This window comes from Cricetulus griseus, chromosome 4 (genome assembly GCF_003668045.3).
Source record: "Cricetulus griseus strain 17A/GY chromosome 4, alternate assembly CriGri-PICRH-1.0, whole genome shotgun sequence".
Classification (NCBI taxonomy): Eukaryota; Metazoa; Chordata; class Mammalia; order Rodentia; family Cricetidae; genus Cricetulus; species Cricetulus griseus.
Genome location: NC_048597.1, coordinates 131,824,236 through 131,837,143, shown reverse-complemented (window position 1 = coordinate 131,837,143; position 12,908 = coordinate 131,824,236). Strand labels below are relative to the sequence as shown.

The following is a 12,908-nucleotide window of genomic DNA, read 5'->3' as shown; positions in this document are numbered from 1 at the left end:
CTCAAGATCCTTGAGTCACTTTCTCATAGCTCTTTCCTTTTGGTCCTGGAGGATGCTGAGTTGTTTACTAGGGATGGGTTGCAACTGGCTTTTTGTTTTGATTGTTATATGTAGGTTATATAAATCTTTGTTTACTATGGCTGTGCTTTCTAATGATGCATATTATTTAATCATATTTATGTCCACTCATGTTCTCATAAGGTGGTAAATAGAGAATTTTCCCTAAAATTATACTCAGGCATCTGAAACCAGTTTGAAATGGATTGGTACACTGCCTCTAGTTCATGGATATGTTTGCCCACAAAGGGAGTAAATTACAGGTGGTGGCTAGTAAGCTGATAAGAAGTTATGGTTTTTGAGTGACTTATTGCTCCAATGAGAAAGGAATATGTTTAGAGACGGGGTCCCAGGTTGCTAAAATATTTTCACAAATACCTCACCAATACCTCTCCTCCTTCTAGGTTACACTCACCAGATTGCAGGAACTACCTCTAGTGGTAAGTGACCCAATACAAAATCTCCCTCCACTATATTCAGGGGAAAAACAACAGCTCCTGCCCATATCTTTAACCATCAGAAGAGAAGGAGCTAGAAATACAAACTAGGGTGTCCCCAGCATAAAACAAGGTGTGAGTGAGTCACTTCCATTTTATTGGCAGGAATCAGAAAAATGATCATTAAATATTAACTGTGAAGCCAGGGATTGTGGTGTGCACATTTGATCCTCAATACTTGGAAAGATGAGGCAGAAAAATTATTTAAATCCACAGGTTTAAAGCCATCTTGAAAATCAACAAGATGTGGTCTTAAAATAAGTTGTTTCAGTGGGTAGATAGAAAGTAAGTGTACAATTTAAATGCTTTATAAAAGAAAGTCAGGCCTCTAGCTCATGAACTAGGAAAGCCATCAGCAACCATAATTGGTTGTTCTGGACCTGCATTTACAATGAGTATTTCATGACCTTATTCTATCCCCCTTCTCTGTAAAACCAAGTTAACCTATATGTTGGTTGTAGAATAATAACCTTCCCTAAACTGTCACAAGGAGGGCAGACAAATGACAAGAAATTTGCTGCCCAAACTAGACAAGAAATTTGCTGCCCAAACTAAAGTCATCTATTTTAAAGTTGATTATTACTTTTCCCACCTGTTTTGTTGAGATTTAAGGGATAAATAAAACTGTATGTAGCTAAACTGATCACAGTGGATAGTATGGGATAACCATAGTTTGTGTAATAATTTATTGCAATCAAGGATTGTTAACACACATATCCCTGCAAAAAGCTATTGAAAGAGAGATACAGAGACAGAAAAAACAGGAAGAACATTTAAAATCCCTTCTCAGAACTGGGCCCAGTGACTAATACTTACAATCCTAGTACTCAGGAGGCTGAAGCGAGGGGATTGTCATTAGTACAAGACCATCTCGAGCAACCTAGTAAGTTCCCAGCCTACTGAGGCATTGTGAAACTTTGTCTCAATAATACAAAACCAAACCAACCATCTTCTATAAAAACTTTAAGTGTATATTGATAGGAAAAGTATAGTATAAAATGGGGAGAAAGAGGGATATGATCATACATATTTATGCATGTATTGAAATGCTTGACTGAAACCACTTCTTATAATTTACATGTTAAAGTATCATTTATACATATATATTCATTACAGCCACCACATTTTACAATAATCTTCAGAACTTTGCCTTATTAAAAAAACCTTTCTATATTTAAAGATTTTTCTTCTTTTAAACTTTGCTTTTAAATGGCTCTCAAATACAAGATCAATCCAGTAAACATTCCAGCATGGAGAAGATTAGGCTTCATAAGCCTCTATCCCTAGCAAAGGAGCCTGGCAGTTGGAGGCTTATAAAGGAGGGGGAATCTTGTAAGACTTTGTGATGGCAGCCACAACTGCTGTCAGTATATGAATACAGAAATACTACTATGTCTACCAGATGCTGATTTTCTCCAGTGCTTGCTGACCTCTGGCTCTTATACTCTTCCCGCCCCCTATTTGGTAATGGTCCCTAAATCCTTCAGGAGAAGTATTGTGTGATATAAATGTCCCATTTGTTGCTGAGCACTCCAAAGAAATTTATAGTATGTACTTTGATCAGTTATGGATTTATTAAGTATTGTCGTTTTCTACTGTGCAATAGAACTTCTCTGGTGAGGTGTAGAAGTAGCATTAATCTATAGGTAGAGAGATACCAATTGGTGGAGAGATATGAATTTATAAGGTAGTTTATACTATGTAAATTTAGCAGAATAACAACAGTAGATCATTGCTCCCAGGTTTTTATTTGAGTGTTAGGGATTCAAACACAGGTCTTCATTCTTGTGAAATGAGCACACACTGACTCAGCCATCTCCTTAGCAACCTACATGTAAACTAAGATGAGCTGCCTCCTTGAGTGTCCATAATGAATAATGAATGGCTGATTGGTTGTTGACAAATAGTTAATATGGAAGTTTTACCCCCCCCCCGTCTCTCTAGACATGAAGCCACCCATTCTTCAGCCAACAGAAATCCCAACAAGTTCCAGCTCTCAGCATTTCAACCTGAACTTTACCATCACCAACCTACCCTATTCCCACGACATAGCACAGCCAGGCACCACCAAACACCAGCAAAACAAAAGAAGCATTGAATATGCGGTAAGAATCATGTTGCTTGTCCACTTAACTCCCAGGCAGAAACTGACTGTGAACACTGGGTCAGTGGGTGATTTTTTTAAAAAAAATAAGAGTTATTGAAAATACATTCTTATTCCCATTTATAAATTATGAAAAATACAAAGAGACTCCATAGCTAGGAAAGGGTGCTACAGCTATGTCATACTCTGGAATAAAACATCCTATGCTTGGGCTTGCATTTGTCAATGAAAACGTAGATCAGGAAGTATTCTTAGTAGCTGTCTAATTTCTTTGACAATGGAACCCGAGGTTCTGACATAGGAAACATTGCCCTATCTTTCAGCTCAACCAGATTTTCAGAAACAGCAGCATCAAGAGTTACTTTTCAGAGTGTCAAGTTTTAGCCTTCAGGTAAGTGCCAATTCAAGACCTACTGATACTGAGGACTTCTTGACCTCAAACTCATTATGTAACTGAATATGACCTTGAATTTCTGGTCCTGCTACCACCACCTCTGTTACAGAGTGCTAGGATTGCAGCTCTGTATCATCAAATCTGGGAAGTTATTACAGTTTTAACAGTACAGCCATGGGGAGCAGTCATAAGATAGCATTGCACTCTAGTGGCCTTGTCAAGGATAGCAACCAAAATGTAGATTCAAAAGGAAAAGGGGGCATGCAAGTTGGGCAGATAGCTCAGTAAATAAAATACTGACCTTGCATGGAAATCTGAGTTGAAATCCCTAGAACACATATAAAAACCTGGCATGGCCCATATACCTATTACCCTAAAGCTGGCCAGGGGAAAGATGCTTAAAATGATTCGCTTTTCATAATTTCTTGGTTCCTATTTTAGGGAAGATATCCCAAGGGATATAAAATTGTTAACTAAAAGCTGTCTTTTTCATGCAGTAGGAAGTAAGCAACTGCATCAAAGTATGGGCTTCTAATGAGTATAAATACATAACTTTAAGAGAATAATTGTTCCTTTCTTATAAGGAGATAGCGTTATAAAACATTCTTACCTCTCAAGCAGCAAAGAATGTCATGACTCTACCCAGGGATAGAGGTAGAACTCAGAATATATTCTTTTGACCAGAGGGAAGTAAATTTGCCTTAAAGGACTTCAACAAAACTATAATATTGCCACCTTTTATATAAATTCTAAGTTTTAAGGAATGCAAATGTAATGCTTTTTTAATGTTAACAAGGAATCAGTCTATGGAATCCAAAGCTGATTATGAGGAAGGGGAGCATCTTTTATGGCCTCCACACCTGCTAATGTCTGTCTTCAATATTAAAGACCAAGGCAGGAGGATCAGGGGTTTGAGACTAGTCTGGACTACACAGTGGCACCCAATCTCAAGTAAATAATCATTTGCCTCAATGTTTTCTTTACTCAACAGATAAATAAAGTGCCCAGGAGATTTGAGAGTCTCCCAGTTAATAAGATGTCTGAATAGATAAAAACACACTTGTCCCCAAGAATGATGACATGAGTGTGATCCCCAAGATGCTCATTATAGAAAGGAGAGAACCAACTCCTAAGAGTTGTCCTCTGACATCCATATGAGCAATGTAGCACATGTGAACACACACACACACACACACACACACACACACACGAACATAAAAATACTTTTCAAAAAGTCTGCAGAATCTCATATGAGGAGAGATCTAGGAGCCCATGGTATTGTAGACTCCATGTGATTATGAATCATTGTTGACTGTCTCTTCTAATTATTTCCATTTAGCAAACTAATAGTAGTGGGTTTGCTTTTGGGGACTATGAGCTCCACAACTGTGGGTTCTTGGCCATATTTACAGTACTAAACATATGTTTTCTCCTGTAGAGCAAGCAGGTCTTAAATTCAGCTGAAGAGCAATTGGTTACCCTATACCGTTTCTGTGGTTGTTGAACCCATGGGAAAGTTTTGCCATGTTCATAATTGTAGCTCCTAGGGTTCACAGCTGAAAAAGACTGGTAGTGACTTTTTTCCTCCTATAATCCTGCATAGCACCTCCCAGTACTGTAAAGCTGGCCATTAGGTAAGAATCTTACTGATAAGTTCCAGCTAGATTTCTCCATATCCTATGAAAAAAGTGTTTGGTGCCTTTGGTAACAAGGTCTTAGCCTGGCTTTATCTTCTGTAAGCTATTTGCAGGCTACCACAGCACCTGTGAGTTCATGAATGCAGCGGTTCAGTTATATCTAAAAAGCACTGTTTCACAGCCCTCCTTCCTGACCTCTGGCTCTTACAATCTTTCAGCCCCATTACACAATGATCACAGAACCTTTGGAGGAAGAGTATAATACAGAATATTAATTTAGGTCTAGCTACATTTCTAGTATAAAGAAAGTAGAAACATGATACAACTAATACCTATATCGAAAAGTGTAGATGCAGATGTTGGACAAAATTCTCCAAGAAAGAGAATAGCAACAGATAATCTATAATAAATGCAGAATAAAAAATCCTTGTTCATCCTCTGTGCCCTCTTAGGTATGTCTCCAACAGCAACCACACAGGAGTAGATTCCCTGTGTAACTTCTCACCATTGGCTCGACGAGTGGACCGAGTTGCTATCTATGAGGAATTCCTTCGGATGACACAAAATGGTACCCGGTTGCTGAACTTCACACTAGACAGGCAGAGTGTTCTTGTGGATGGTAAGGCTCCCTGGTCAGTGAATCAAGCTGACATTAGCAGCCATGGGTTCTTAGCTAGATTTCTTCTTTTCTTCAGAATAAAATAGGTGATGTCTATTTGATTTTAAAATTTGAATGAAAATGCTAAATGAAGCAAAGATAGTAAATGGCAATCATTTGTAAATACTATTTTAATTGGATAAAATACAAATAGTTAAATGTAAGCAGTGAATTATTACACTATTCTGTCTACATTTCTGTATTTCTGTTAAGTTTCATTTAAATGAATAGCCAGGCAGGATGATCAATGTCTTTAGTCTAAGTTCAATGGAGGCAGACACAGGTAGAGCTCTTTGAGTTGAAGGCCAGCCTACAATAAATAGTGAGTTCTTCCAGGCCAGCTAGGGCTATATAATGAGATCCTATCTCAAAGGAGCAAAAATTTTTTAAAATAAAATAAAAAAGAAAGCATGGCTGAGAGTGTACGGGACTCTCCTCCCATGCCCAATACCTTAAATTTTACACCTAGACTCAAATAGTAAAGACTGTCCAGATGTCATAGAACACCCCTTTAATCCCAACACACAGGAGGCAGAGATGGGCAGATCTCTGAGTTTGAGGCCAGGCTAGCCTACAGAGAAAGTTTAAGGACAGCTAGGGTCTATAGAGAGAAACCCTGTCTTGAAAAACTCAAAACAAAAATCTCATGTGCATTCTGTTTCATTTATTTCCAGGGTATTCTTCAAGCAGGGACGATGATGTGATGAAGAATTATGGTAAGTTTCAGACTATTCCATGTCTGGGGTATCAAGGGAGCATCTTCTCTGTAGCTCTGTTATCAAGTGCTATATGCAGAGGGTCATGGTAAAACAGAGTCAAACCATGGCAAGGACTGATGAGGTAGAGTGGAAAGACATTAGGGTTTTCATCCTGTTTGAAGCCCATACAGAAAGAAGTGGGATGCAGATTCATATGAAAGTGAGCTGTGAAGCTCTCTCCACAAGATTCATACCCATCCTCAGAACACTTAGGGTTCAGGAAGGATTGGCAGGAGGTAGAAATGTGGGACTCATTCCAGTATTTGTCTCCCCAGGTCTTCCCTTCTGGGCTATCATTCTCATCTGCTTGGCAGTACTACTGATACTCATCACATGCTTGATGTGTTGTTTCCTGGTGAGCAAGGAAGTGTGTGTGTGGGAGGGAGTCTGTATTCTCAATACTGAATTGTTACGAACTTTTAAACAGACAAGCACCTTACAGCAGTTCATTGGTCTAGGATGGTCCTAGGATGGGACATGTATGTCACATAAATGACAATGTTTTCCAAAATGCTGCTCTCTAATTCCATTGTATCCATCTATGCTTGTTTAAATACAGTCTATAATGTTTGTACAAAAGACATTGCATTCATAAAATAAGGCCCTAATGTTATGCAGTATATGACTGTCTATTATACATATACAAGTCCTTTGCTCGTGATATTTATGAAAATTTTCATCTAGATTATATGTGGCTGCCCTTTTTAACCCTTCTTTTCTAATTTTACTGCTATTGATATTTGTTTGTTGGTATATTTATTTTCTTTTAGCCCAAGCTTACTTCAAATCTGTCTCCCAAATAATGGAATGACAAGAGTGTGCCACCATGCTCTGTATATATTTTGTTTTTATTTGACAAATAATGTGTATTTTTATGAGTCACAAGGTATGCATTAAGAAATTACTAAGTCAAGTAAATATATCATATCATTTTGGGTGATTTGAATCTTATTCTGGACATTTCTGAAATATATATTACATTAACTGTAGTCAGTATGTTCTACAATGGACCTCAAAATTCTAACATTAGTCATTAATGAAATGCAGGGATATAACAACATGAATAAAACAATAACTAGAAGGCTGATACTAGTAAGTACAGGCAAAGATATGAGTTAACAGAAAGTCTTACTGAGAGCTAGTAGTATGTTGGCCATTTCTTTGAGAGTTACATATGCTTGCCATAAGACACATCCATCCCAAACCTATTAATTTATACAAGAAAAATGAACATACCTATTCATAAGACCTATGCAGGTTCAAGTAAGACAAAAATCCCAGCACTGAAGGGGGAAGGAAGATATAAAATTCCACCCCTAAGCAAGAAGCTTTTTTCAATTGGTATGTGATAGCAAAGGTGAAATCATTTTTCTTCAATGGGGTCTCCTTAGATATATCAACCATACTCCAGAGCAGGCACTATGGCCATGAGTAGTTGGCCAATACAAAATGAACATCATTGGGTTTTGGGGGGTGGGTGATTTTTTTGTTTTGTTTTGACATTTTTTGGTCTTACTGCATTTTTGTTTTGATTTTCTTTCCCTTTTTAAGAGAGAAAGAAAGAGCATGATGTTGAATGGGTTAGGGAGGTGGGGAAGATCTGGGGGAAGTTGGGGAGAGAAAATATAATCAAAATATATCATATGAAAATATTTTTAAATACTATAAAGGAGAATACCTATCAAAAGACACAAAAATGTACATAAATACCTTTTTAGTCCTAGCCAAACTTTAAAAAAGAAAAGAAAAATGAACACAACCTGAAAACAAGCTAGCTCCATTTCCATCAAGTGGTATATCTCAACAATTGAATATTATTTGATAATAAAAAATTATGAATGGCTGATTTATAGAGACAGAAATCAGCCCTGAGATTTCTGGAATCATAATTATGTTTGCGAATGGCAAAGAAGAAAGCATTATAATGAAGCAGAACACAGATAGAGATGATAAATGGCTGTTTCTCACCAACTTTCTGAGTGATGACTTAGGGAGTTGTAATAAAATCCTGTCAAATAATTCATTTCTTCTTGAAACAGTATTTCACTCTAAAGCCCAGGCTAGTATTGAATTAACAATCTTCCTAACTCAGCTTCCTAATTGCTAGGAGTAGAGACACATACCATTATGCCTCACTAAATCATTCATTTTAGATCTGTTAACTTTATTGTATGTCCGTTATTTTTCCTTTAAGCTAGAAGAATGACAGTGGGGAGAAAGCACAGAAATTGGGCTGAGAATGAAAGGAGAAAATAATATTGGGAAAAATATAAATAAGTAGATAAGTGCCAGATAGTTAGAAATATATAAAGAGAGATATGATGGATATTTGTTTCACAGGTGCTAATTGACATGGTATACAGATTGTTGATAATAACCATATAGATAACAGATAATACATTAGTACATGATAGATAAATGATAATATCATAAATGATTGCAAGCTGACAGAGACAACTGGTGACACAAGCAGAGACTAGATTAATGATGCATGACAGAGAATTCTATACATGATTGATAGCTAAGTGTTTAATGAATATTAATAAATTAATTCAGAAAGAGAAATAAGAGATATATGGATGGGGTAATAAAGACTAGAGAGGGAAGTCATTTTAAGGGAGAAGCCTAAATAGAAAAAGGAAGAAAAGAGATATAGGAAACATAAGACCTCTGGCTTTGGCCATGTTTTCATTCATGATATCTCCTCTACCAGGATTCTGGCTAATGGCTTCTCCTGACCTTCACAGGTGACTATCTGCAGAAGAAAAAAGGAAGGAGACTACCAGGTTCAACGTCACCGCCTAGGTTATTACCTGCCTCACCTAGACCTGAGGAAGTTCCCATGACTCCACCTACCAGGGATACCTTCTCCCTAACAGGGTCCAAAAAATAAATAAACCACGTTTATCAGACTCAGAATCTATGATTTTCTTGACTTGATCCCTGAGGAGGTCCCTGGTGACTAAGCAAAGAAAGTTCCTCCTTTATTAAGTCTTGATGGAGATTGTTAGTTATGGTCTGTGGCCTCATAGCATGTCATTCTTCAGGCAGGGAATTCATGAAAATGGTTGTATTAGTTACTTTTTGCTGCTAAAACAAAATATCTGACAATAGCATCTTAAAGAATGGTTTAAATTAGGTAGTGATGACACATACCTCTAATCCCAGCACTTGGAAGGCAGAGGCAGGCGGATCTCTGTTAGTCCAAGGCCAGCCTGGACTAGAGAGCCAGGGAACACAGTTCATTATGGTGGGGAAAGGATGGTGACCAGAGAAGGCACCAAGCTGGTCATATTACAGAGGCAGTTAGGAACAGAGAACAGGAAGTGGGGCCAGGTTGTAACATATCAGAGCCCATAACTCTATGAACCTCTTCTTCCAGCAAGGTTCCATTTCATAACTTTCCCACAACCATCCCACTGTCAAGAGCTGGAGAGACCAAATGATTAAATATATGAGACTAGAAGACACAATCTACATTAAAACCACATCAGTATAGAAATTTCTGGATCCCTCAGAAGTAGAGTTACAATGTGTATGAGCAACCCGATATGGATACTCAATGCTGAGCTTGAGCCATCAAGAAGAGTAGTGTGCACTCTTAACCTGACATCCACCCATTTTGAAAACCACAAGTGCTGCAACGAGGGGAAGAGGGGTGCAGGAGAAGAAAGGAGATTTGTTAGAATGACTTACAGACTGTGGTCCAGTTAGCACAACAATGACTGTCTACCAATGGAAGGTCCAAAAATCCACTACTTGTTCAGTCCACAAGGCTGGATGTCTCTGCTGGTCTTCAGTGTATGTGAGAATCCTGAGTAGGCTGTAATGCCAGTGAAGGAATTGACTTGATAGTGAAAGCAAGGACAAGCAAAGAGAGAGCAAGCTTCCTTCTTCCATGTCCTTTTCAAAGGCTGAAGGTGTGACCCACATTAATGGTTGATTTTTTTTTCCACCTCAAACAGATCTCGATTAAAGGTATATCTTTCCACCTCAAAGATCGAGAATAGAATGACTTAATTAAGAAAAAATACTCAGAGATGTACCCAGACATTTGGGTTTTAGTTAATCTCATATGAAATCAAGTTGACAACCAAGAATAGCCATCACAACCTGAAAGTACAAAGCACTACATAATTCTGTGATGTTCCCTGTAGCTCTGGAGTCTGTGCTTACAACTCTGCCCCCCCCCACATACACACTTCTACTTTCTCAGTGCTGGGAATATAAAAGCCTATGTCAGTAGGTCTGCCTAATTCCATGACATATGCAGTAACTCCTGTGGGCCCTTAAGCAAACTAAGTTTGACCTATAAATAAATATGCAAGCTGGAAGTATGGCCTAATGGGTAAATGCTTTCTGGGCAGACATGGAGTTTGAATTCTACAATCTGGACACAGTGGCACGCATCTGAAATCCCAGCACTACATAGGAAAGAAACCAGGGAATCCATAAAAGTTCATGGGCTTGAAATCCTGTCTCAAAGAAGATGAAAGGTGAGGATCAACACATGAGTTTGTACTCTGATATGTTCTGTGGCACACATTTACCATACACACACAGAGAAAGAGAGAGGAGAGAGAAAGAGAGAGAGAGAGAGAGAGAGAGAGAGAGAGAGAGAGAGAGAGAGAGAGAGGTGGTGGTGATTGACATCATGATACAGCTGTATGGAATCTTTAAAAAGACAGATATGTGAAAATAGGCAATAGAATGATTGTGACTATGGGCAGGAATGAGCATGGAAAGATAGATGCAGATTAGAGAGCACAAAACTGGTTATATAGTAAAACTATGTCCAGAGCTCTAATGTGAAGTGTAGGATCCCAGTCAGTAACACCATGGTAAATAATGGAAATTGACTAAGCCAGATTCTAGGCTTAATCAGTTTGTACTACCTATGATATTGTAACTAGCTCTGGGAATTCATCCTCATTGTCAACTTGACTGGCTCTAGAGTTACCTAGAACACACAATTCTGAGTATGTCTGTGAGTATATTTTCACAGTTTAATTGAGGAAAAAAGCTCCACCCTAAACATGACCAGTGCCATCCAATGGTCTGAGGTTTCAGGCTGAATAAGAAGGAAAAAATGGAGGGGGAAGTGAGTAGAACCCCAACATTGTCTCACTGTTTCCTGACTGCAGATATAGGTGAGCAGTTGCATCATAACTCCTTCAGTCAAGCCTTCTCACCACCCCTTCAAACTGTGAAGCAAAATAAACTCTTTCCTCAAGTTGCTTTTGACATGTCTTTCCTTAGTGGTTAGAAAAGTAATACGTGATAGTTGTTATTCTTGTTACATATGCAAATCAAAACACTGTATCACGTACCTTTACACAGATAAGTATAGTCTTCACCTGCATCAAGGAAACTTTTCTTTTACAACAGACAGACATCATTACAGAAAACCACAGTGAATCAAAATGAAGTTGCAGAGTCCAGTCCCAATGCACATACATACAACATAACTCCTGAACCTAAGGTTCAGGCATCATTGCTAAGGGGTCGAAAAATTGTAAAAGGGGAAAAAATAAAAACCCGGATTTTGTTGTGAGATTGTGCCTCCTAGGAATGTCAGAAGCCACAACAATTTTTAAAACATTTTAAGTAAAAGACAAGAATGTTAGGTAACTAGTAAATGATGGCCTGAAAGTAAAGAATACTTGGTGCTCTTCCAGGACACCAGGATTTTGTTCCCAGAAGCTGTATGAAAGCTCCCAACTGTCCATAATTCCAGTTCCAGGGCATCCAATGAACACTAACCCATGCACCATTCACAGATATACATTCAGGTAAAACATCCATATACATAAACATTTTTTAAAATAAAATAGAATATTTATAGATGTTATAACACCTAACCCCCCTGATTTATAATGACTTATTATATGTCTGTTTTGAATAACTTATAGGATAGTCAAAGCTTCACGATCTGAATCATAAATATTCTGGCAGTACTTTCTAGGTAGTGACTAAGGCTAGTACTTAATAAATTAAAAATAGAACTGATTAAGGTTGAATATATGCATAGCAATAATCAAATTTCAGAACTAAAACAGTAATTTTTCAGAACACTATATCATGATGTGTTATCCACACAGGTAGAATTATTATCTTATCAATGTAATACATTCTGATCATCAATAACATCAACAGTCACTCTAATTCTATCAAGCATCTTGTCTTATTTATTACACGACTTCCAATGTCTGCTACTTGTGCATACGAACCTGTGGACAATTGAATATAGTCCATTTAAAACTGATCTGGTTGAATTGTAAACAGAGTCATGAAAGAGAAGTTGCTGTGTACTGCCTAATAAGACTATCACTTAGGTCAGGAGACAGCTTGTAGCAGTAATTTAAGATGTTTGGTAAGCTAGAGTACAAAAGGGCAACTAAGCTACCTAGCAAACCAGCATCTTTAATATCACTGTACCATAATGACACAAATAAGGAAATGACTTAAGCAATTACTTTATATATTGACAGTTTATTTTTTTCATCCAGTTTGACAATGTCAACATGATTGGCTCCTAAGCTGATATTATATATGTTCAGTGCTGATTTTTCTTTCAGTTCTTTATTTGTGCCTTGCTAACAACAGTTCATACATACGGAATTGAATTTTTCTATGTCACTTAAATGCAGCCCTAAAGATTTAAAATAAAAGCTGTCAGCTGAAGACACACACCTTTTCCCTTCCTTTCATTCCTCCCTGCATCAAATACCACTGAATACTTTAAAAGCATCATATTACAAATACATTAAGAGGATTTATGTAAGAAATATAAGATTATTAAT

The 12,908-nt window shown here is 37.6% G+C and overlaps 1 protein-coding gene across 1 annotated transcript in view; it reads left to right on the top strand.

Moving 5' to 3' along the window:
* The window catches only part of LOC113835255 (mucin-16-like), a 153,608-nt gene extending 144,657 nt beyond the window's left edge, over positions 1-8,951 (top strand). Inside the window, exons 78-84 of the mRNA XM_035444198.1 lie at positions 462-497; positions 2,499-2,659; positions 2,982-3,049; positions 5,142-5,308; positions 6,022-6,063; positions 6,381-6,460; positions 8,853-8,951. Coding sequence (XP_035300089.1) covers positions 462-497; positions 2,499-2,659; positions 2,982-3,049; positions 5,142-5,308; positions 6,022-6,063; positions 6,381-6,460; positions 8,853-8,951 — 653 coding nt within the window. The remainder of the gene's footprint in view (positions 1-461; positions 498-2,498; positions 2,660-2,981; positions 3,050-5,141; positions 5,309-6,021; positions 6,064-6,380; positions 6,461-8,852) is intronic.
* The last annotated feature ends 3,957 nt before the right edge of the window (positions 8,952-12,908 follow it).